This window comes from Nakaseomyces glabratus, chromosome G (assembly GCF_010111755.1).
Source record: "Nakaseomyces glabratus chromosome G, complete sequence".
Classification (NCBI taxonomy): domain Eukaryota; kingdom Fungi; phylum Ascomycota; class Saccharomycetes; order Saccharomycetales; family Saccharomycetaceae; genus Nakaseomyces; species Nakaseomyces glabratus.
In genome coordinates, this window is record NC_088957.1 from 190,916 (window position 1) to 214,801 (window position 23,886).

A 23,886-nucleotide genomic window follows, 5' to 3' on the forward strand; every position below is an offset into this window, starting at 1 on the left:
AGCCCAATTGAATACTACTACTCATCTCTTTTATCTAGTGCTCATCACCTCGAGAGAGCCTTGAGATGACGAATTCCCAGAAAATTTTTAGTCGTGATGTATGAGGATAATAGCCTCCATCGGAATGCTATTAATCTAGTCTTTATGGTACAGTTTTTGCTTTATGTAGATATATTTAGGTTGTTATGCTATCTTGGGAGTTAATGCTTTCATTTCTTTCTCTTGGAGCTGTTTACGTATCTGCCTTTACCCACACGCACGGAGTGCTGTTTCAGACCTGAAATGGCAAAAGGTGAGATGTAATTGTCTGCGGAACCACCACCTATCCAGTTGTTGAGCACTTTCTCATTGTGTCTTCTGGTCCATTCTTCCTGCTTGATGGCCTTCTCGTATTCCTTCTGGTCCTCACGCAATATAGGAGCGTCCTGAGTGTTGTTTGCATGCTGGTGCCCCTTCTTACCGTATCTCTTCACTGCATTCTTGGACAACGGACTAGCCATGGAGTAACGGTTACCTCTGTTCTTCCATTGAAAGTTGTTTTTCAGATGTGGTGTTACTTCACCAGTGGTAGCGTCTACTGTCACTGCACATCTCAGCAAAGTACCTTGGCCACCGCAGGATGGACAGAAATGCTTGGCTTTGCCATCCTTTGGCAACGGGAACATACGGAAGCACGCGTGGCATCTCAGCATGTAGTTACGAAGTCTCTTGATTCTCATACCAGACATGAAATTCATTAGATTTAGGTTCATCTGCAATGCAACGTTTTGAACAGCAAAATCACCAGTGGCCAACGCAACTTGGTTCTCAGGGTTCTCACTAGAATCTAAACCGCTGGCAGTCAAGACACCTTTGGAACCCGTGGTGTCCTCACCGCTGTCTCTAATCAGAGTTTCAGTCAAGTTATCTGGAGTGATCCACTCACCGTCGTCGTCACCTTCGTCGTACTCTTCGTTTATTTCATCTGTGCTGGCTTCAGTTGGCATGCCGTCTTGTTTTGTCTCATCATCAGCCTGTTCCTGTTCCGGTTGCATCTGCTCTTGTTCCGGCTGCACTTGTTCTTGCTGTCCTTCCTGTAGCTGTTGCTCTGCTAGTCTTTGCTCTCTTTTAGCCTTTTGTTTCTTACCACCTCTTCTTCTTGGTTTCTTCTTGATCTCTTGAGATGCCTCAGTGCCCTCGGCCAACTCAGCTTTCACTTCCTCTTTATCCTCTGCATGCTTAGCAGGCTGTTCGGCGGGCTTCTCTGCGGGCTTCTCTGCGGGCTTCTCTGCGGGGTTCTTAGCCGGCTTCGCAATCTCATGTTTCAGCTTGTCGCCGGGCTTCCTCCTCAGCCTCCAGTCACCTTTATTAAGCTCTTTCTCGAGCTCATAGGTCAACGCAAGGATATGTATATCGTTCGCACTCAGCACAGAGTAATCACCCGTCAGCCTGGCGAAGTTGCTCACCCTGTCGATAGACTCCTTCCTGGGGTGCACCAGCTGCAAGTTCCCCAGCGACTGCCAGACTTCCAAGTTCTTCCTAGCGTTGGCGTCCTTGATCTCATGGAAAACAGTGGGCGTGGTGTAGAACTTCTCAGCGTAGTACTGGTAGTGGTTGTACGGCTGCGTGATCAGCGGCGTGGCATCAAGCACCAGCGAGTTAACATGCGGTACAGTCATCATGTGCTCGTTATTTCTCATCTGTCTAGAGCGTCAACTACCCAGCTTTACTACTGACTTATGTTTAATAAAATTTTTTTCAGTGAAGTCGATGCTCATCGCATCGCAAATTTTCCAGCTTTTTCCCACCAAGGGTTCGATCCTGGCTCAACATACAAATAGTGCCAAAGCAAGCTTATGAGGGGGAAGGGGGGGATTGTACAGGTATGCTGGGAGTAAGGACGTGCTATCAGTATGACGTCTATTGACTACGACGACAAGGAGCCGCTGACCTCTACTGCGAGGCCGCTGACCAACAGCATAATAACGGTGCGGGTGATCAAGTCGTTCCCGTACCGGAACGTGAAGAACCTGGTGTTCCATGACTACGACCTGCAGAACAAGACCGCCGGGGACCTGTTGCGGGACTGTATGGCGCGGATCAGCACGGAGGGCAGTTTCAGGCCCTTCAGGAACGTGAAGCTGGACACGCTGAAGGTGTACACGCACGCGCACGGCTCCAAGACCGTGAACCTGGTTATCAACTTCGACCACGACGAGGACTGGATGCTGGACACCACGTCGAACAGGAAGCTGTGCGAGTACGGTGTCGAGAACGAGACAGAGATATCGCTGTTCAACCGCGAGGACTACGTCGCGTACAAGGCCAATCCCGAGGAGAAGTGGTAAGCACCGTACATCTTCAAAACTGCTGCGACAGTGCTGCGACAGTGCTGCGGAACTGCACTATTAATATATATAGCAATTGCTACTATAAGCAATTTAAGTAATCAAATATCAGTATAACAACTCAACTTCCCTCAAACTGGCCCAACGGCTTGGGTCCTTTAAGTGACGAAAAAAAAAATTTGGAGCGCAAAGCAGATAAATAAGGAATAAGCTGTGAGGGATAGCCAGGAGGGGGAGCAGCAAGAGAGACCAAGCCAAGCGATGCCGTTGCCACCATCTTCATTGAACCAGAAGTCTAGCCGGGTGTATTCTGTGGCCCGAGTATACAAGGATGCCTGTGAGCAGAGGCCTCAGGAGTACTGGGACTACGAGCAAGGTGTAACCATTGACTGGGGGAAGATATCGAACTATGAGATTGTGACCAAGATTGGGCGTGGTAAGTACTCTGAGGTGTTCAGCGGGAAGTGTATTACCAACGACCAGCCGTGTGTTATCAAGGTGTTGAAGCCGGTGAAGATGAAGAAGATTTACAGGGAGTTGAAGATCCTGACCAATCTGACCGGTGGGCCCAATGTCATCGGTCTGCTGGATATAGTGCAGGACCAGGCCTCTAAGATACCGGCATTGATCTTCGAGGAGGTGAAGAACGCTGACTTCAGGACGCTTTATCCTTCGTTCACGCTACAGGATCTACAGTACTACTTCACACAGCTGCTAATAGCACTGGACTATTGCCACTCCATGGGTATAATGCACAGGGACGTGAAGCCACAGAATGTCATGATAGACCCTGCACAGAAGAAATTGAGGTTAATCGATTGGGGTCTGGCAGAGTTCTACCACCCAGGCGTGGATTACAACGTCAGAGTGGCCTCCCGTTACCACAAGGGTCCCGAGCTGCTGGTGAACTTAAACCAGTACGACTACTCGCTAGACCTGTGGTCGGTCGGGTGCATGCTAGCTGCCATCATATTCAAGAAAGAACCTTTCTTTAAGGGATCTTCCAATGCTGACCAGTTGGTCAAGATCGCAGATGTTCTAGGTACGAAAGAACTGATGGCCTACCTGGCCAAATACGGATTAAAACTGCCATCCGAATACGATCACATCATGAGGGACTTCACAAGAAAGCCATGGGAACACTTTGTCACTTCCTCTACCCCGCTAGCCGTACCAGTTCTAGTGGACCTTGTCGACCATTTGTTGAGGTACGACCATCAGGAAAGACTAACTGCTAGAGAGGCAATGGACCATGAATTCTTCAAGACCAACTTCGACTAAACACATATATGTACATTCTGAATTATCTCCAAGCACGCAATTATCAGAAAGGATTTGCACCATAGTATTCAATGTTTGGAGATAGACGGCATTTTTTTTCTAAATTAGACTTCATTCTTATTCGTTTTCCAATCATATGAATCGCCTAAGAACCACAGCTCTGGGCAGTTTCCGTAATAGATAGTGTATATTTTTTTCACAACTCCACCGATAGAAGTTTTTTAATCATAATTGATGTATAATTAGCTCTGATTTTCCTATAAAATAATAATAATTCAAAAAGAAATATGTTAGCTAAACAATGTGCGATTAAAGAATATATATATAAAAAGCTAAAATGTCAGCAATGATCCACACGGACCAATTATCGCATTTAAGAAGAAGGCGTCACTGTCATGTTAATGTTAAATTTTTTTTTGTGTTGTGTATAATATAACTAGCTGAAGCTATCCGAGCTTCATGTCTAAAAAACATATGGAGTTAAAAGTCATTAAAGTGAAAAATATATGGTACCAGACCAAGAACAAGTTGCTAAGCTATGATGAGACCAGTTGATCGTCGATCTCGAGCGTGGAGAAGGAGCCTGTGCCGAAATCCTTCGGCGCGTCGCACTCCAGAGGGTCTTCATCGGGCATATAAGGGAACAGATACCTATCGTCGTACAGGTAGTGTTTCTGCTCCACCACGTAGACTCCATCGACGCTGTGCGATGGCCGTAGCGACGTGGCATCACCTTTGTCCCTGATATCGACGGTGGACTCATGGAACACACCATATATGTCGATGTCTCGTCTGAGCACGAGCTTATCGAACTTGATGCCCTTCATCGGAGGCAGTGTCGAGCTGGAGTTGGCCCTGCTCTTGTGGATCCTGTTGAACCTCTCCTGCCAGTTAGTCTGCTGTGAGGACTTGATCGCGTACATCTGGGCGATGTCATGTATGCGTATGTAGTCCTCGAGCAACTGCTTGCGCCCGTTGGAGTGCGACCGGCCATGCAGCGGCGCCTGGCCCGTCAGGTCGGGCCCATACAGCACGTTGAGGTCGTTCTCTTTGTTCCAGTTGATGGCGAGCGGGTCGATGCGGTCGAGGTCGAACTGCTGTATGGACCAGCGCCTCCAGAGACAGTAGTGCAGTCTGAGGATGTAGTTGCGGTAGTCCTGGCAGTTCTCACGCGCACAGCTGGGAAGCCTGAGTATCCGCTGCCGCTTCATCTTGAGCAGTATGCGCCACGAGACCGGGTAGTCCGCACTGCGGAACCCGTGGTGGAAGTAGTCTATAGATTGCTTATCGTAGTTGGTCAAGTTCTCCAGCAGAACATGGTTCTGCTTGGTGACTATAGAGTCATCCATCGAGAACCTCATTGTTGATCGTTCATAGAGGTGAGGAGTTACACAAAGGTAGAAATGTACATAATATACATAATATACAGACGCTGGCCTTCGTTAGCCATCTATCTATATTCAATATGGGACTCCATATATATGCCTTTTTATTGCTGCACCACCTGGGTATCGAGAACAGATGAATTACGTAGTTTTGCTTATCAACTCAACCATTGTGTGTGCGTGATTTAAGAGCACGATGCACAAGCCGGCGATCGATCGATTGCTGCTGATCTCCCGGATATCGATGCTCACAAGGACTGGAATGTGATGTTGAAATGATGTTGAAATGATCACAACGATGCTCACAACGATGCTCACAACGATTGGAATGCGATGCTGAAATTGCGATGCCTTTGAGCTTCCCATCGATGTGAGATCAGCACTGGTGAGGATGCCAGTTCTGCAATTCGTGAGGCACAACACACAATGTGACTTCCACGTCCAATATTATTTGCATACGTCGCTGGTGACTGAAAATTTTTTCCAAAAAAATTTTGCCAAAAATCTTTGCGATGAGGTTAGGTGATTGCGATTTGAAGTATATAAAAGGCTCCTCCATGCTTTCCATTCGGGAAGTGTTTTGGTTTGACCTTTTTTCTGGGTTTGGTTCTTTCACATTTGAATCACGGCACATCGTTGTATAATAAACACATAATGTCTCACAGAAAGTACGAAGCTCCACGTCACGGTCATCTAGGTTTCTTGCCAAGAAAGAGAGCTGCCTCTGTCAGAGGTAGAGTTAAGTCCTTCCCAAAGGACGACAAGTCTAAGCCAGTTGCTTTGACCTCTTTCTTGGGTTACAAGGCTGGTATGACCACCATTGTCAGAGACTTGGACAGACCAGGTTCCAAGTTCCACAAGCGTGAGATTGTTGAAGCTGTAACCGTCGTCGACACTCCTCCAGTTGTCGTCGTTGGTGTCGTCGGTTACGTTGAGACCCCAAGAGGTCTAAGATCCTTGACCACTGTCTGGGCTGAACACTTGTCCGACGAGGTCAAGAGAAGATTCTACAAGAACTGGTACAAGTCCAAGAAGAAGGCCTTCACCAAGTACTCTGCCAAGTACGCTCAAAACGGTGCTGAAATCGAGAGAGAGTTGGCTAGAATCAAGAAGTACGCCACTGTCGTCAGAGTCTTGGTCCACACCCAAGTCAGAAAGACCCCATTGGTCCAAAAGAAGGCTCACTTGGCTGAAATCCAATTGAACGGTGGTTCCATCTCCGAGAAGGTCGACTGGGCCCGTGAGCACTTCGAAAAGACTGTCTCTGTTGACTCTGTCTTCGAGCAAAACGAAATGATCGATGCCATTGCTGTCACCAAGGGTCACGGTTTCGAAGGTGTTACCCACAGATGGGGTACCAAGAAGCTTCCAAGAAAGACCCACAGAGGTTTGAGAAAGGTTGCTTGTATCGGTGCTTGGCATCCAGCCCACGTTATGTGGTCCGTCGCCAGAGCTGGTCAAAGAGGTTACCACCACAGAACCTCCATCAACCACAAGATCTACAGAATCGGTAAGGGTGACGATGAAGGTAACGCTGCTACCAACTTCGACAGAACCAAGAAGACCATCAACCCAATGGGTGGTTTCGTCCACTACGGTATGGTCAACAACGACTTCGTCATGGTCAAGGGTTCCATCCCAGGTTGCAAGAAGAGAGTTGTCACCTTGAGAAAGTCCTTGTACACCAACACTTCCAGAAAGGCCGTCGAAGAAGTCACCTTGAAGTGGATCGACACTGCTTCCAAGTTCGGTAAGGGTAGATTCCAAACCCCAGCTGAAAAGCACGCCTTCATGGGTACTTTGAAGAAGGATTTGTAATAAAACTTTTAAGTCTCTTTATAAATTTTATATAACTTAATCCATCTTCTTTTTTTTTAAAGCTGCATATTGGCAATACAACTGAAATCAAATCTAAATAAGGTATGAAATCTTTAGGCAATGAAATCCATATGTCAATGAAATGAAATCAAATCAAGTATGTCAATGAAATCAATTCAAATCAAGTATGTAAGGCAATATTACAAATCAATTGCCATGCTACGCTCTGCCAAGGACTATTACAAATGGAGGTCTATCAATATATTTGATAGGGAACCCACAAACCCTAACATACGTCACTGCGAAGAAGAAGGGTTTAGGGCTTCTTTCCGCACTGTGGAATGTAGCCCATTTGTACGAGACCAACAGAAATAGGGGCATCCAGTGTAGGGCTCTCCCCTTTTGAAAACCCTAAATTGCTTGTGCCCGTCATTGCGCTGGTTTCTGTGGGGGGGCACCGGATTGCAATCAAACCCTACAACGGGGCCTCTCTGAGTTTGGTGTCAAGCCAAATCGCCCACGGACTGTACTCTGCGGAGTTTGTGTGCGTAAATCAGAATTAGGGCTTGCCACCTGCCGAACCCCTTGCCCCATGCCCCATGGCCCATGGCCCTCCAGCTCCAGGCGAAAAGGTATAAATAGGGTCCTCTTTCAACTTACAATATCTCTTTCATCCAGAACCAAAACTAATCAATAATCTAGCAATCCCAATCGCAATCACAATCGTAATGTCTAAACAGTGGGCTGACGGTAAGGACGGTGTTTTCAGAAGACAGGTGTCTTCTTTCAGAGAGACTATTTCCAACTCTCATCCAGTTTTCAAGCCTGCCAAGGGTAGGTACTGGCTGTACGTCTGTTTGGCTTGTCCATGGGCGCACAGAACTTTGATCGCCAGAGCATTGAAAGGTTTGACCTCTGCTATTGGTGTTTCCGTTGTGCACTGGCACTTGGACGAGAAGGGATGGAGGTTCTTGCAAGGCGATGCGCAGGAGCTTTTGGCCGGCAAGGCCTATGAGATTGCCGGTGGTATTGAAGGTGCCAACTCCGATGTCAGCACCCGTGTTGGCGACATCAAGAACGACAGCGAAAGGTTGTTCGTTGACGGTTCGGTCGAGCCTCACCACCACTTCGAGAGATTGAGTGAGCTGTACTTGAAGAGCAACCCTGACTACAAGGACAGATTCACCGTTCCAGTGCTATGGGACACTGAGACCCAGACCATTGTCAACAACGAGAGCAGTGAGATCATCAGAATCTTGAACAGTGACGCCTTCGACCAGTTCAGAGACAGCGACGCTGAGGTCCCAGACTTGGTTCCAAAGGAGCTAGAAGCCGAGATCGACGAGGTCAACAAGTGGACCTACGACAACATCAACAACGGTGTCTACAAGGCCGGTTTCTCTGAAAACGGCAGCAACTACGAGGACGAAGTCACCAATGTGTTCACCCACCTGGACAAGGTCGAGTCCTTGCTGGCCGACAAGTACAAGAAGCTAGAGAAGGAGCTGGGCGACAAGGCCAAGATCCTGTCCAAGTACTTCATCGTCGGTAACCAGATCACCGAGACCGACATCAGACTGTACACTACCATCGTCAGATTCGACCCAGTTTACGTCCAGCACTTCAAGTGTAACTTCACCTCCATCAGAGAAGGCTACCCATACATCCACCTGTGGTTGCAAAACTTGTACTGGAACTACCCAGCTTTCGGCAAGACCACAGACTTCAACCACATCAAGCTGCACTACACCAGGTCCCACCCAAGAATCAACCCATTGGGCCTAACCCCATTGGGTCCAAAGCCTGACATCAGACCTTTGTAAGAAGTATCTATTATAAATGGACATAGACTCTACATAATCTAAATATATAGCTTAATCCAAAACTTCTCACTATTACAACCATCTCCTGAACAGCAATTGCTTATACTGGTTCCAGCACACGACATACTTAATTTATACCCTTTTGGGTAAAAGACGCGTTAAATTTTTTTCTATGGCTTCCCGGGATCAAAGCACTCGCCATTTCAATTTTTTGGCAGGTAGTATATAAGGCAAGCACTTGTTCACTCCGTGGGGGGGATTCAAACTGATTCTGGTCACATACCTTTCAACTGACCTAAAGCGACTTGGAGGACTAGTGATGCAGAGATCAGGCAGTGTTAATATAGAAGTGTCGCGGTTCAGTAGCATTGACGGTGTGCTGGGTGCGGAGGATACACGGGTGCACAGGAAGACCAGGTCTGAAGTAGTGTTCACTACTCCGGTGAAGGAGTCTGCCAGCCAGCACGCGACGCCGCCTTCTACGTTTAGCGTTTTATTCAGTGCGGAGAAGAAGTCTCAGGAGTCTCCGGTGAGCCGTCACTCCCCCAACGACCTGTTCCAGATGAAGAACAAGCTCAATAAGCTCGCGTTTAAGTTCTCCCTGGATATTGGTGCCGATGGGAAAGCAGCCATTGTCAACGGTGGTAACAGCAGTGCCCCTGCTTCGGTGAAGAAAGAGGATCAGGACACGAAAGCTGAGGATAAGGTGCCTGAGAAAGAAGAAGAGAGTGAGGACTCCGCTGCTACAAAGACAAGAATACTAAGTATCTTGAAACAGATGAGAAATAACAACAAGAAGAGAAGGACTAACGATGCTTCCCCCAAGAGGATCACTAAGGCGAGCCAGATCGTCTCCAGCGTGTCGAGTTCTCCTTCAAAGAAGTTGATCCTGCCTCCAACCACTCAATTAGTGAGAGACAAAGTCACTAGCAATTCTGGTTCGAAACTGCCCACTTTGCTAGTCACAGAAACACAGTCCCCATCAACTCCAAAACCTGCTCCTTTGCTCCCTAATGATTGTAACGTTACGCCGGGATATAACATGATCGACCAGGCACTTTTGAGTAGGCCAGGTTCAAAATTTGCTTCACCAAACGGACTAAGTTTCTCACCAAGGAATAGATTGCTGCCAAGGATGAGTATTAGTGGTGAGAAGAAATTCTCCAAAGGGTTTTCACCAAGGGGTCTTACGGATACAACTAACGGGAATAGCTTGGATAGCTTCCTAATGGGTAATGATCTTGAAAACAACTGGTCAGATCTTTACTTCAACCAAGCTCAGACGAACGGTGCATCAAGAAGAAACAGTGTACAATTTTCTGTCAACGGCGCTTCATCTCCTAACTGGTTCAAGTATGACTCTGCTAATATCACATTAAGCCCTCTAAGAAACTTAGAAAACATCCAGAATCAAAACACTAACGGCAACAATAACCCAACATCCATCATCTCTTCACCAGTGTTTATTCGCCACGATGATACAACTGATGAGAATCAAATAATGAGAATAAATCAGCACGAGAAGGAACATTATAAGCAACAAAACCAATCCTTTCTACAGAAGTTGACCTCATCATACAGCCAACCAAATGGTGACACTAATCAAATAACCATGTCTCACATTTACCGTACATTACACAATAACTCTAAGGCTCCAAATAGCGCTGGTATCGCTGCTGGACACGATAACCTCGAAGACGATGCAAGTTCTGCACTAAAGACATTAATTAAATAATTTCTTAGCAACTAATATTAATGATGTATTCTTTTAATATATAAAACTAAACAAATAACGCTATTCTTAATCATCGTATGGACACTACGTTAGTTCAACACAATTTCAATCGTCTCGCCTTGAAAATTGCACTTTTGACAAATTATGCGATGAGTTTGCTAGAAAAGGGACTCATACAATTGTAGTGGTTGTATTTTCTTGCTTTCTCTGAGAGTGTAATGCTCTAAATTTTACTGCTCACCAGTAGATGTACTAGTTAACTGCTACGGATTTATATACTTTTGAGAGCAATTTGGCAGTGATCAATGGGGGCTGAAGATATAGTGAAAAATAGGGAATAAGAATTGAGTAAAACATGGAGCAGAATACAAGAGGTGAGGACGAAATTAATGATAGCACCTTGTCTGATTCATCAAGTATGAATAATGAGACAGCCGTGTCAAATGGGGAATCAAAGGGAGATAATGAAGTGTTGGAAGAACAAAGTCAAGGATTTGATAACGAGTCGAATTTAGAGGAGCAAATGAATACCTCACTGCATATAAATGAAGATGTTAAAATACAAGATAATTACAACATAAATTTTGAAGAGTGCAATAAATTGATTAAAAGGAAATGGACTCGGCGAAGGCCTATAATAGTAGACCATTGCCTGCCGAACAGGAGTCCAGATATTGACAAGCCTTCTACTAATGGGAAGCTCCATAATAATTCTAAAACAGAAAATGTAGGAGGACAAGAAGATGATGAAAAAGAGGAGGAATTAATCATTAATATAGAGCCAATTGAGAATGGTGGTGAAAGTGGTATTGATAATATACAATTTAAAATTATATTACACTCTGGCCTGACAACCAAAAGCACAGTCATTCGCAAACTAAGTGATTTTTATGTGCTATATCGACAACTTCAAAGTAATAACTGGGGTGTAATAATACCACCACCACCATTATTGTGTCAATTGCCTGATAAAGTAAAGCCGTCTATCACTGATACCTGTAGGAATCAGATGCAGATGATGTTGGAGCATATTCTTAACAATGAATATCTACGCAATGATATCGACTTCAAGTGCTTCTTAAATAGTGATGACTATATCAATGAGTCTGTTAAAAGAGCTAATATAACAAACTCTTTAGCACTTGACACTACTCGGCCTTTTGACTCAGCGCATATCAGTTTACTGAAGCTATTTGGAAGCGAGGAAGGAAAAGAAATTATTCTTAATGGTGGCATAGAGAGTGAGTATAAAGGGCTATTCTCTTTTAGTACAATACCGACTTATAAAGAAAATGATGAGTATTTGATAAAGGCATTTGACAGAATCTCGATAATTGAACAACAATTCAAAACACTGGTTACATCCCTTACTCTAATAGACAAAGAACGGGGCGAACTAAAATCAGTTCAACTAGAGTATTATAAGACGTTGCAAGGCCTGGCTGACGAAGAATTGAACAAGCATTGCTCAGAAGTAATTAGAGCTTTTGCTAGGAATCATCAACAAACAGTGCTTTTTATTGATGAAGATTCTGTACAAGAGTATGAGAATGTTTGGACGTCAGTTGATTTGTTTCTCCGATACTGCACTAGTATAAGAGCTACATTAGATCAAAGAGTAATACTAGGTACATATTGTTTGATTGTAAAAACACAGTTACAAAAGGCTACCGCTGCATTGGAAAAATTAAATGGAGGATCAGTATTTGTTTTCAGAAGCGTGGATAAAAAGGAGCAACTGGAGAAAACTATACAGATACTTTCTAGGCGCAAAACTAAAATCGAGGCAGAAATTGAAAGTATAACAACAGAAATTAAAAAGAATTTAAGGAATTTCTATGGATTTATCTCTAAGATTTTCATGAAAAATACGGAAAAATATGTTGATGCATTATTAGTAACTCATAATAAACAAAAAGAGAGTTGGGAAAATTTCCCTCTGTAAATAATTTATGGATACGACAATTTAATAATTTTTTATAGATATGATACTATTGGCAGGCCATTTAATCATCATTAGACTCTTCTTCTTCTTCCTGTTGTTCCTCTGCAAAAGCTTTGCTCAGCATAGGGAAAACTTCTTTCTGCTTACCAAGAGTATTGTATGGGATAATCATACCATCAAAAGCAAAGCAGAATTCATTGGCCTCAACTTTGATATTATTATCCATCGAAGGCAACTTAGGATATCTCTGGGAAAAGTGTGTCAATATAAGCTTTTTGGCTTCCATGGCATTTGATACATTGATGGCCTCATTAATGGTACTATGCCTCTTTTTGATGGCGTCTTCAATCAATTCATTATCTAGAGTTGCTTCATGAATAAGTAAATCAGAACCTTTACCAATCTCGTATGCAAATCTCTCCAAGTTAGGTCTCGTATCACCAGAGTAAGATACCTTAAATAAGTCACTGTTGAACGAATTCTTGTAGAATGTTATAGTATTTGAGTATGCCCAATCACAGTGTTTCGCTCTACAAGTCTCGAACTTAAAGATTTTAAGGTCTTTGCACATCATTTTTATGCTTGTATAATCTTTGAAAGAAGAAGTATCATCAAGTGATAACTGCAATTTTCTTTTTTTATTAGTGTTCTCAGAAATCACTGCTTCAAATTCGTTTATATCTAACGGTTTAATTTCTTTCCGAACGTAGTTTCCATGTATAAAATGCTCACAACTAATGTAGTTGATCCGTGATAATATGCTTTCGTCTTCATAATTTAGCCATTCATCCACGAACTTCTTATATTGCCAAGGTGTTACAATATAAATTTTAGCATTTTCATCATTTTTTGTATATCTATTCCATTCTCTTAGTATACTTATAATACCCAAATGATGGTCGGCATGCAAATGACTTAAATAGATTAGCTTCAAGTCTTTAAATATGGACAGCAGTTCAGTAGAATTAAACATCCTTTTCAACATACCAATAGTATTCTCCCCTGCATCAAGGATTACATTTCTATTTGAGATGACACCATTGTTGTTGAACGGTACTTTCACTAACGTTGAAATCACATTACGGTATTTGGACGGCAGAGCACTACCTGTACCAAGTGTAATAATTTCGGGCTGTGTTGCTTTCTCTGGGCTACTGTTGAAGTTATTTACATGAAATTGATTTTCAACAATATTTTCATATGTAGCACCAGGAATTTGCAAGGGAACAACATGGTTATGAAATGCTCTCTTCCAGAAATCTGCAGTTGAGGGAAGTTCAGTTGTGATCACTTTGCTGTTTAGATCTTGCACTTCCAACTCTGAATTTTTGGTATAGGGTTCTAAAGTCACATCTGTACCTCTTTTGAATATATGTACATTCTCTTTATCGATTGAAGATTTTATATCTCCTTCACTGGTTTGTATTAATGTCGTACCTAAGGGCGTACTCTTTTCGAAACAATCAAAGAAATCTTTAGATAGTATTTGATCGCATTTTGGCAGATTATAACTTTCTGGTTGCATCGATTTTAGTTTTAATGTGGTTAAAGCTGATCCACGAAAGTTTAGTGAGTTTGGAGAAATTTTTGAGTGTGAAATTAGATGTTGTACATTCCCATGGTTTAATGTTTCCATTAGTTCAATAATATCATCATTGAATACCACTTTATCGTCTAAGAAATAGTAAATTGCTGCAGTTCCTGAGAGATCATGGGTCTTGAATTTTTCCATGAACGATGGTATGAAACTGTTATCAGGTATATCTAAAATTAGAACTTTGCCAAAATTTCTTTCTTTCTCCAGAACTTGGTCTGGTGAAACTATAGTACCATCTTCGAGTGTAATTGACTCACCCTTAGTTAGTTTTGCAAAAAGCGGGCCTTTTGGTACACCTAATCGAATTGCTTCTTCGACTTTAAATCTACCTCTAATTGAATTGAATTGCACTTCATAGTTGGTCGTTTCTGAAGGAACTGATATATTTTCCGGTAGTTTCACATTCAAATGAGGATCCTTGGAAGGCTCGTATTTCATATTTGTATCGGTTTTCTTAGGAAACATGTGAGCAACAATGTCATTTAGTAAACTCTCAACCGTTTTGTTCCCGAGTTTGACCTCTTCGGAGTGTTTCTTTGATATGACAATCGGATTTACTTGTAATAACTTATCCTTATAAATATTTTTTGATGGCACTAGCGTATTTGTCCTCAAGTTTATTCCAAATCTGAAAACAAAATACCTCCATGTGGAGACAATATAGTTGAGAATTTGGCTGCCATGGTGTAACACCAGATTGTCCTTACCTTGATCTGCAATGGTCAATATCATACCAGGAAGGCCACCTATAGCAGACCAGTCCAGCATACCTGTCAAAAATATGTTACCCAATTTGGATATCTTGATCTTGTTCTCCGTCAAACACCTCTGTGACCCTTCAGAGACTTTACCAAAAAAATACCTCTCACCGCTGTCAGCTTGTAAAAGCAACAGAGGGTGCTGCGTGTCCGCAGTAGGGTGCGCCACAGGAGTAAAAGTAAACATTGATGCAGCCCTCCCACTATTAATCTTCTCTTGTCTCTTGTTCTGGCACCGCGCCAATTGCCGAGTAGGTACGTATACACTATGTCTCCAAATACTCACAGGGTGTTGTCTCGCCCAACTCCTAGTAAAAGAAAGCAACGTTACGCTTAGATCAGACAGCAATTCCTTCTCACACAAAGAATCAAACCACTCATCAACTCCCCCCACTAGACCTGACTCCAATGGGCATAAAAACTTTAACTCTGCATAAATCCACAATATATGTGATGCTCATCGCATCAGCTGAACTTTACTTCCTTCATGCATTTTTGAAAAATTTGAAACAGTGAAAAATATATATAATTGACCCGCGTTCGAACTCTCATCGGAGCAGTTTTTTTACTTTTCTAAATTTGTCTGCAATGATTTTCCAGGTCATGTGAAAAAAAAGGAAGGAAATCACTTTGTCCTAGAAAGAGAGGCAGGGCATAACTGGAGTATGTACTGCTTTGTAACAATTGTACGATGGTTTCTGAGGAGGAGTCATTTTTGGCCCGTAATAATAGTGCCAATAATAGCGATGCCCTATGCTTAGACCAGTGGACATAGTAATTAGCAATTAATAATGAGATAGTAGGTTCTAATATATGTTGAAAGTAGTCAGAAATATTTAATATATAAGGAAAGTGGGCTCTTGAGATTTGCAAAAGTTAGATTTATTCTTAGGGACATTCATTGATTAAGGCTTTTGGATATTTATCAAAGAGTCATCCCTCCCCGAACCGATACTATAGAGACTAAAATAATACAAGCACAAATACAATATACAATTATGAGTGTTAGCAATCCTGGTAGAACTATATTGGCGTCCACTATTTCCAAGACGTATGATTATCATATTGTTGAGAAGATCAACGAGTTGAAGGAGAACGGGGTGAGGCCCAATGGACCTTTGTTGGTCGGGTTTTTGGCTAACGATGACTCCGCTGCAGAGATGTACGCCAAATGGACACAAAGAACCAGTGAGGCACTGGGAGTTCGTTACGAGCTGAGGAGAATTGCTGATAAGGATTTCCTCGAGGAAGCCATCATTCAGGCCAACAGAGACGAAAATGTTGATGGTATAATGATCTACTTCCCCGTGTTCGGAAATGCGCAGGATCAATATTTGCAACAAGTTGTCGCTAAGGAGAAAGACGTGGAAGGTTTGAACCACGTCTACTATCAAAATCTATACCATAATGTCAGATTTTTGGATGAGGCGCAGACATTAAAATCTATCTTGCCTTGCACTCCACTGGCTATTGTGAAGATATTGGAATACTTGAAGTTTTACAACGAATTCCTACCGGAGGGTAACCGTCTATATGGTAAGACATGTGTTGTGGTTAACAGATCAGAAATCGTAGGAAGACCTCTGGCGGCTCTTATGGCCAACGACGGGGCCACAGTATACTCTGTCGATATAAATAACATACAGAAGTTTACACGTGGTGAGAGTCTGAAATTTGCTAAGCACCACGTAGAAGATCTTGGTCCGTTTTCTGATGAACTTCTGAAACAAGTCTCAAAGGATGCAGATATCATTATCACCGGTGTTCCATCAAAGAGTTATAAATTTCCAACAGAGTACATCAAAGATGGTGCCACTTGCATTAACTTTTCAAGCTTCAAGAATTTTGACGATGACCACGTTAAGCAAAAGGCTTCCCTATATGTTCCAATGACAGGTAAGGTGACAATTGCAATGTTACTGAGAAATATGCTGAGACTAATAGAAAATAGAGAGCATATGAAGAACTAAGCCTAAGTTATAGTTGTAATCTTATTTTTTTTTTATCTTTATTTCTTTTTTTTTTTCTTCAGTTCTTTATATAGTAATATAGAGCAGTTTTTGGTTTTAATTGAAAGTGAAGATGTCTAATAGGATTACCATTGAGCACTGGCATGGCATTGATAATATTGCAATGCGGTGTCAATCATCCATGCTCTTGTACAGTCGTATGTTACGATAGATGCCCTATTTGAAATTTTGCAGAAATCGATCACGCACATTCAACTGAAAATAAGCAATAACGATCAAATAATAAATCTAGTTTATCTAATAATTAAACTGTTAAATTAGTACCTTAACTCCCTATTTTTTATTAGGCTCATAGTAATTGGATCAACTCTACGTATTTTTGCTGCTCAATTGGTAGAAATAGTTACAAGTTTTGTGTGGTTTCTGGGGATAAATAGGTATCCGTTTTACACCCCATCGAAAATTTGAAATATATTTAAGCTCCTAGGATTTGGTCATTTCGTGGAAATAATCTGGTTTCAGTTCTAGTCTTTGACTCATACCGAATTGCCAATATAGCAGTGATATAATAATTGAACCTATAGCAATATGACTGACGTTAAGCCAATGTTTCAACTAAGGAAGGATATCCTGAATGATGAAACTACTGGCACGAGTGCCATTGAAAATGTTGACAGTGGTAATGAGGAGTCCATGATCTATCAGCAAGTTGGTGATCAGACCAAGGTCTTGACCGAAAATGACAAGTATTTGGTCAAATGTATAAATTCCTTCAATGCTGAGCAACTTCCTATTCCCTCTCATGTTCCTTTCTACTCCACAATAGATGGTGTAAACAAGCAGTGCTCCTATAATGATAATGAGAATTTATATGTATGGAACTTCATCAATTCGAAATGGGACGACTCTAATTATTGTAAAATACCATTGAATACTGACAGTAGTTCATCGGTAAACGCTCTCCCAAAATCGGTTTTTATTTTGCCAACTAATTATGATACTGATGCTGAGATGTTAGGACTAGAAAATAGCAATTCTTCGAATGGTATTGTTGGTGGTGTGATTCTGGTAGAAAACACAGCAGACGCGACTTACTTAGTATACTACGAAGATATGCGTTCAATTAACCATCTTTCGACATCTATATCTAAAAATATGGCCCATTTATTAGATTTGAAACTACATTCAGAAGAAAAGGTAACGCTGATGCTTAACTCAGAACCGGCAGGTCTTGTACTAGCTACTACAGAGGGAAGATTGATGTTTATAACCATTAGAGAGACAAATGGTAAACCCTGCCTAACGCTTAAACAGCAACTGATTAGGCCTAAGGGTAGTGGTCCTCTAGCTTTTTTGAGTCTTTTCTCAAGTAGTAATGAAATCATATCACTAAGAAATGGGCCGATTATTGGGAAAGGTGAGAGAATCGTATATGTTCTTACAAGAAATGGCCGCTTTCAAGTGTGGAAACTGTCAGTTGCCTCTAAATGCGTTAAGATGATGGATACTAATTTCTACGATAGCATACTAGATGATTTGGTAGAGCTTTATCCCTTTGCTCAAGGCTCCTTAAAGATTTTGGATACACATCCGATAACAAATCAACCGTTCTCTCCACAAGTTGTTCTAACACAGATATCCAGTTCAGATGAGACCAACTTTATCTTGTCTACCATAATTCTAGATGAACAAACAAACTCTTTCACAATATTTTCAACATATAGATTGAATACCTACATCATGAAGGGAAACAGTGCATTAGCTAAACCAAAACTTTGCGTACCAAGCTCATTACAAAGTGCCACTTCAAAGTATTTTGATCTCTTCATTGTATTTGATAAAGCAGTTGTCATAACGCAGACTAGTTCAAAATTGGACTCTACATATACTTTGAAAAGAAAATGGGAAGATATCATCAGTTTCAATAAAGAAATACAAATATTAGCCGAAAGTAATGACGCATCTACAGTGTATTTACTCACTAAAGGTATGGGAATTATATCCATCATTCCAAAAAAGGAGAGAGGGGAAACTGCGTACGAAGAATCTTTTGTTAAGTCGCATCTTGACCAAGCAATCTATTTTTCTTCCAGTAGTAGCAACCCAGTAGAGTTTAATCTACCTGGTGGCCTCCATCTTGAGCAAGATGAAGTCGAAAATGACTTGAAGACTGCTAGTGAAGAGATTTTATTGTCCTCATCAAAATATATTCCACCTTTGACAGATAATATTGAGAAGCATTTGAGTCTCAGATTAGTATACTTTAGAAACTTGATCAGTTTTGTTAAGGATAACTTCGCTTTCAGTATTTCACCTTCTAAAAAGCTAGATATAATAGAAAACTTCGAGCTGTTAAACTGTTTTCACAAATTCAACAATTTTATCAGCTCATCAAACTTTGAACTGAAATCTTTTTGGGACAGAACTCTTGAGGCTAATGGTAATATCAACGAAATCGAATTGGCTGTGGAGAAAATCCATAGGTTCCCTGATCTATTCTCTACTTATTTGAATACTATAATAAAAGAGCTACCATCTAAGTCCTACACGTTCAAACTGACGCTTGCTGACCTAATAATTGAAACCATATATGATGCTATTTTAGAGGAAGGTGAGAAGAAGTTAAGATATGAATTTTTGTCCCTCGATCCACTTGAACTAAATACACATCTGCCATGGTTCATTAGCATAGATATCCTCGATTCTATAAATCAACTTTTTTTCGATCTAAAGTTCTCGCTTGAGGGTCAAGAGAAAAACGCAAATACCCAACTTTTAGTGATAGTAAAGACATTATATTATCTTTTTAATCAGGTGCGCTTGTTCTTTTTGAAAGAAAATAATATGAATGATGTTAGTGCACAAGATTTTATGAAGAAATGTGACCAACTTTATGAGAATAATCATTTAGCTTGGAACCAGACATTATGTGAACTTGGTTTGAATGAGGATTCGTTAGAGATTTCAGAATTTTATCACGACTTTGTATCATTAGTGGAAACTTTAGATACTTTAGAAGCAGTTGAATCAAAGGCACTTTATGAAGAATATTTTGCCAGATTCGGTGAACAGTTTGCCCATACCCTATTTGAATACTATGTGAAGAAAAGTAAACTGCAAGACTTGTTTTACAGATTTCCTGAGCAACAGGAATTTTTAGTGTCTTTTTTTAAGAAGTACCCACAGTATGGCAGAGTTTCATGGATATTCAGTATCATTAACTATGATTACGCAAGTGCCGCAGCAACATTGTATGACATTACTAGTGGTGATAGAGCCTCTGCCATGACTTTGGAATCAGCCCAGTTATACCTAAACATTGCTAAACTAAGTACCTTGGCAGCGCACGAAAACCACGCTAATGTTAATTTACTGGGAGCCCTGAAGAGGATACAAGCCAATCTTGACGTAGTAGATGGAGGCAAAGATTTAGTTGAAAAATTGAAAAGAGTTGATGGTGCACCATCTCATCTTCAAGCAAATTATAAAGGGACTGAATTTGAGAAACTCTTTGATCTGTTGGTAAAAAAAGTGACCAACGGCACCATGTTACAATTTGTGGAGGTTGTGATTCTTTATTCCTTGATCGATGACAAGGAATGTCTATATCATGCATTAAAACTACTGGCCATTGATGGTGATATACTGGAACTGGAACTAAAGAAATTCTTAATATCTTTGATTTGGAGAAGAAGTATTTTATTTGATATTCAAAATGCATATGACACTACTAGTGAAGATTCTACCTTGCACTTTGTCTTAAAGCAGTACTTGGAAGATGAACTATTCCGCGCTAATTGTCCATTGCCAACTGTAGGCGTTCTGACTGAAAAGACCATGTTTACTGAAAGCTTATTGAGTAGTTTGTTTTCCAATTACGAATTGGACACGAAGAAACTGCAGGATATATTAGAAAAGGAATATAATACTGTAGAGTCCACCGCTGTTGATATTGAAAAACGGATTATTGAAACGATATCTTCTCTAGACAAAGCTAATGATAATTCATACACCGTTAATTATCACGATCTAACTATAGAGTATCAGAACTGAAGTCAGATTTGCATAGCTGTATATTTATTTAATAGTATACAATAAAAATAGGAATATTACAACGGAGCTAAACCCAGTAGTTATAATGGCACTCCAGACCAGTACATACATATAGAACTGAATGGCGAAGCTTCCTCTAGGGAGCCAATAGTATAATTATTGAATGGCATGATATATTTTTGGCTGTTTTAGTGAAGGTGAAATAGGTAGTCAACTAATTGTCTTTGTGGTTGACTAGGTTGCCTTTGGATGAATTATTTCCTGCTTTCTTCATTATTTGCAACGCTTATTCTTACGAGAGCTTCTGGTAGTGGTTCCGTTTTATGTTCATCATCACTTTGATATGACTTGTCAGCATTGGACTTATCAGACTTGTTTTCTTTACCATCCCATGCACCGACTTGATAATCTCCTTCGGCGTACCTCAGTAAGCCCAAACTCGCCTCGGATATATACTTCCTTATAGAGTCCCAGTTAGCCATAACATTAGCCACAGACTCTGCATTCTTATTAATCTTACTCACCTCAATACTCATCTCATCTAATTCAGTCCTCATTTGATCTGTTAGTGCAGTAATTCTCTTAAGGGCTGCTAATTCTTGCTGTTTCGCCAGTTTTTGTTGCTCTAAACCATCCATTTCTTACTATCCTTGATCTGAATTTTTAATTTAGTATAGGATCACAAACTAATTCATATATCTAGTTAATCTTATTGTTCCGAAAGGTAGCAGTTTTGTTGTGATCCATTGTATGCTCATTATCTTGTGTTGATAAAACTGAATCAGAGGCATCGCGAAGTTTGTTAGCAGTGCATTCTCTAATAAAATAAGAGGACTTTATTTTGCTGAGATCACGTGAATTAAAGTTATATTCACTATTCTATCGCAAAATGGGATTAGCTTTAGAATGCACATAGTTGTAAATATCTATTGTTTTATGTATGATACTACATTGAATTTTGTCTAAAAAGTAAACCTCTATTATTCATCATGGCTAGTGCTGGGGTTTTTGAAGTGCTGTACAATAATGCAAATTGGTGTGTCATTGGTGCGGAGTTAATTGTCTTCATTAAATTACGGCATTATAGTACCTGTGGCAATAGTACGTCCATCTTTTCTGCACACAATTCTTCCTATGTGTTCATTTTGTGAGAATGTCAGAAGAGGGATCCATCTTCTCTTCTCTGTCAGTTCGATCTCAACGATGGCAGCTTGGTGTGAGCTCAAGTGTCTTACCTTCTTCTTGATAACTGTTTCGAAATCGTCCTTATCAACCAAGGATATCAGCTTACTGATTCTGGCAGGTTGTTCACATACACCTCTAAAAAGCATGAAAGGAGTACCCGGTAGCAAGGGCCTATCCATTTTGAATGTAAGCATTCGTAGGTTAAACTTTTGGTAGGCAGCAATATCGAACTCAACGGATGCCGCTATGTCACCACCTTGTATATCTTCTGGGTGTGCATGACGAAGCTTGATTGTAACGAATTCTCCTTTAACTGCAATAGGAACAGGGGCCTGCTCTTTCCCCATAATAATCTTATCCACAGTGACACTTTGTTCAGAAGGATAAATAGTCAGCGTTTCACCAGGTTGGATAGTACCGGACTCCACTTTACCGGAAATAATTGCTTCTTCATTCTTGTTTGATGCTGATGACTCCAAAATAGAGAAAATGAAGGATTGGTCCTTTACCTCTTGATATGTAACCATACCAACATCGGATGCAACATTTTCCAACGTTTGGATTACAGTTGGGCCAGTATACCATGCAGCATCCTCTGGGTAAGGAATCTTGTAGACACCCTCACCAGAAAACCCACTACAAGGCACCCAAAGCAATTGGTTGTCCGTAAACCCGATGTCATACAAAAACTTGACCAACTTTTGTTTGATATCTTCATATCTTTCATGAGACCATTGTACGGTGTCCATTTTGTTCATGGCCACAATGACTCTCTTGATATCCATACTTTTCGCCAGCAAAGCGTGCTCCTTAGTTTGTCCATCAAGGTTGAAACCAGATTCGAAGGCATTTATACCACAGTCAATAGACAAGATAGCCACATCTGCCTGTGAAACACCAGCAATGGCGTTTGGTACAAAATCTCTGTGACCAGGTGCATCAACGATGGTAAAATTGGCATTTGGAGTATCGAAGTCACTAGTACATATAGACACTGTTACACCACGTTCTCTTTCTTCCTTAGTTTGGTCCATAACCCAGGCTAAATGGAAAGAGCCTTTACCAATGTTTTCACTCTCCTTCTTTAACTTTCTGATATATGTCTTATCTACTGCACCAACATCTTGTAATACACGGCCCATCAAAGTAGACTTACCGGCATCAACATGACCTAACACAACAAAACTGACATGTGGTTTACTCTTCTGGATATAACTTTCAATATCAATTGGTTTTCTTGGTTTAGTTGGTACAGTAACCTTCTTATATACAATTTTTGTATCGTCTTCTTCCTCAGTCTTCCTAGGCTCGTCAAGGTCAAGCCATTCGTCATCTTGTTTCTTATTTTGATTGAGTGATAGCTTTCCTAGGTCTTTGGTGACTTTCTTGGTGGTAGTTGTTGCGGGTGTTACTTCTTTCTTAGGCTTCTTCTTTTTGAATTTCCTTTTGAGCTCAGTCAAGGCAGCCTGCAAATCGAACTCATTCTCAAATATAGCTAATTTAACACTCAAGTTGTCCCAGCCTTGATACTCGCTTAGTTCCTTCTTTGCTTGAGGCAGCACCTCGTTCATCAGATCATACTCCTCGTCATTCAAATAGTCATCAAACTCTGCCTCGTCAGCGAAGTCAGGTAGCTCATCGCTCATGTAATCGTCATCATCGTAATCAGCCATGTTGTTAATCAATTGTCTGGTTGGTTCTATTCAACTTTATCATGAATTGGCAATTGTGGGTATTACTCTTATATAATTATACAGTGAATGATGTTAGGACACCCCCATCCACAGAAACCTGATGCCTAAACTATCTTTGATGCTACGATTTTTGCCATCTCGAGTGATAATATCGTGATAACAATAATTTTATGGGTGTATTATGGATTTCCTAAAGTCAACAGACACCCCCTCCAGTCTAATAGGAGTAGCATTTCAGGTTGAAGTTTGGACTAGATTTCTGAAACTAGCTTACATGTATCGAGGTTTTCATGAGAGCTATTTAACCTTTACATT

General features: G+C 41.1%; 13 protein-coding genes across 13 annotated transcripts; 8 read left to right on the forward strand and 5 right to left on the reverse strand.

Annotated features, from left to right (window-relative positions):
• Positions 1-209: 209 nt before the first annotated feature.
• On the reverse strand, positions 210-1,679 carry NOB1 (rRNA-binding endoribonuclease; the record flags this gene model as incomplete). Its single annotated transcript, XM_446448.1, has 1 exon — positions 210-1,679. The coding sequence occupies one exon, from the start codon at positions 1,677-1,679 to the stop codon at positions 210-212; it is 1,470 nt and encodes a 489-aa protein (XP_446448.1).
• Positions 1,680-1,892: 213 nt separating this feature from the next.
• On the forward strand, positions 1,893-2,327 carry AIM29 (Aim29p; the record flags this gene model as incomplete). Its single annotated transcript, XM_446449.1, has 1 exon — positions 1,893-2,327. One exon carries the CDS (start codon positions 1,893-1,895, stop codon positions 2,325-2,327), a length of 435 nt encoding a protein of 144 aa, XP_446449.1.
• A 261-nt stretch (positions 2,328-2,588) lies between these two features.
• On the forward strand, positions 2,589-3,608 carry CKA2 (casein kinase 2 catalytic subunit CKA2; the record flags this gene model as incomplete). The annotated part of the gene is made up of 1 exon (XM_446450.1): positions 2,589-3,608. The coding sequence occupies one exon, from the start codon at positions 2,589-2,591 to the stop codon at positions 3,606-3,608; it is 1,020 nt and encodes a 339-aa protein (XP_446450.1).
• A 536-nt stretch (positions 3,609-4,144) lies between these two features.
• GVI51_G01925 (uncharacterized protein) lies at positions 4,145-4,969 on the reverse strand (the record flags this gene model as incomplete). Its single annotated transcript, XM_446451.1, has 1 exon — positions 4,145-4,969. The coding sequence occupies one exon, from the start codon at positions 4,967-4,969 to the stop codon at positions 4,145-4,147; it is 825 nt and encodes a 274-aa protein (XP_446451.1).
• Positions 4,970-5,647: 678 nt separating this feature from the next.
• On the forward strand, positions 5,648-6,811 carry RPL3 (60S ribosomal protein uL3; the record flags this gene model as incomplete). The annotated part of the gene is made up of 1 exon (XM_446452.1): positions 5,648-6,811. The coding sequence occupies one exon, from the start codon at positions 5,648-5,650 to the stop codon at positions 6,809-6,811; it is 1,164 nt and encodes a 387-aa protein (XP_446452.1).
• A 728-nt stretch (positions 6,812-7,539) lies between these two features.
• Positions 7,540-8,634, forward strand: ECM4 (S-glutathionyl-(chloro)hydroquinone reductase; the record flags this gene model as incomplete). The annotated part of the gene is made up of 1 exon (XM_446453.1): positions 7,540-8,634. One exon carries the CDS (start codon positions 7,540-7,542, stop codon positions 8,632-8,634), a length of 1,095 nt encoding a protein of 364 aa, XP_446453.1.
• A 319-nt stretch (positions 8,635-8,953) lies between these two features.
• On the forward strand, positions 8,954-10,369 carry MSA2 (Msa2p; the record flags this gene model as incomplete). Its single annotated transcript, XM_446454.1, has 1 exon — positions 8,954-10,369. The coding sequence occupies one exon, from the start codon at positions 8,954-8,956 to the stop codon at positions 10,367-10,369; it is 1,416 nt and encodes a 471-aa protein (XP_446454.1).
• Positions 10,370-10,724: 355 nt separating this feature from the next.
• Positions 10,725-12,314, forward strand: VPS501 (sorting nexin family protein; the record flags this gene model as incomplete). The annotated part of the gene is made up of 1 exon (XM_446455.1): positions 10,725-12,314. One exon carries the CDS (start codon positions 10,725-10,727, stop codon positions 12,312-12,314), a length of 1,590 nt encoding a protein of 529 aa, XP_446455.1.
• Positions 12,315-12,375: 61 nt separating this feature from the next.
• TRZ1 (tRNase Z) lies at positions 12,376-14,856 on the reverse strand (the record flags this gene model as incomplete). Its single annotated transcript, XM_446456.1, has 1 exon — positions 12,376-14,856. The coding sequence occupies one exon, from the start codon at positions 14,854-14,856 to the stop codon at positions 12,376-12,378; it is 2,481 nt and encodes an 826-aa protein (XP_446456.1).
• An 811-nt stretch (positions 14,857-15,667) lies between these two features.
• Positions 15,668-16,639, forward strand: MTD1 (methylenetetrahydrofolate dehydrogenase (NAD(+)); the record flags this gene model as incomplete). The annotated part of the gene is made up of 1 exon (XM_446457.1): positions 15,668-16,639. One exon carries the CDS (start codon positions 15,668-15,670, stop codon positions 16,637-16,639), a length of 972 nt encoding a protein of 323 aa, XP_446457.1.
• Positions 16,640-17,227: 588 nt separating this feature from the next.
• NUP133 (Nup133p) lies at positions 17,228-20,692 on the forward strand (the record flags this gene model as incomplete). Its single annotated transcript, XM_446458.1, has 1 exon — positions 17,228-20,692. The coding sequence occupies one exon, from the start codon at positions 17,228-17,230 to the stop codon at positions 20,690-20,692; it is 3,465 nt and encodes a 1,154-aa protein (XP_446458.1).
• Positions 20,693-20,946: 254 nt separating this feature from the next.
• On the reverse strand, positions 20,947-21,330 carry DAD2 (Dad2p; the record flags this gene model as incomplete). Its single annotated transcript, XM_446459.1, has 1 exon — positions 20,947-21,330. One exon carries the CDS (start codon positions 21,328-21,330, stop codon positions 20,947-20,949), a length of 384 nt encoding a protein of 127 aa, XP_446459.1.
• Positions 21,331-21,765: 435 nt separating this feature from the next.
• On the reverse strand, positions 21,766-23,550 carry HBS1 (ribosome dissociation factor GTPase HBS1; the record flags this gene model as incomplete). Its single annotated transcript, XM_446460.1, has 1 exon — positions 21,766-23,550. One exon carries the CDS (start codon positions 23,548-23,550, stop codon positions 21,766-21,768), a length of 1,785 nt encoding a protein of 594 aa, XP_446460.1.
• Between the last annotated feature and the right edge of the window lie 336 nt (positions 23,551-23,886).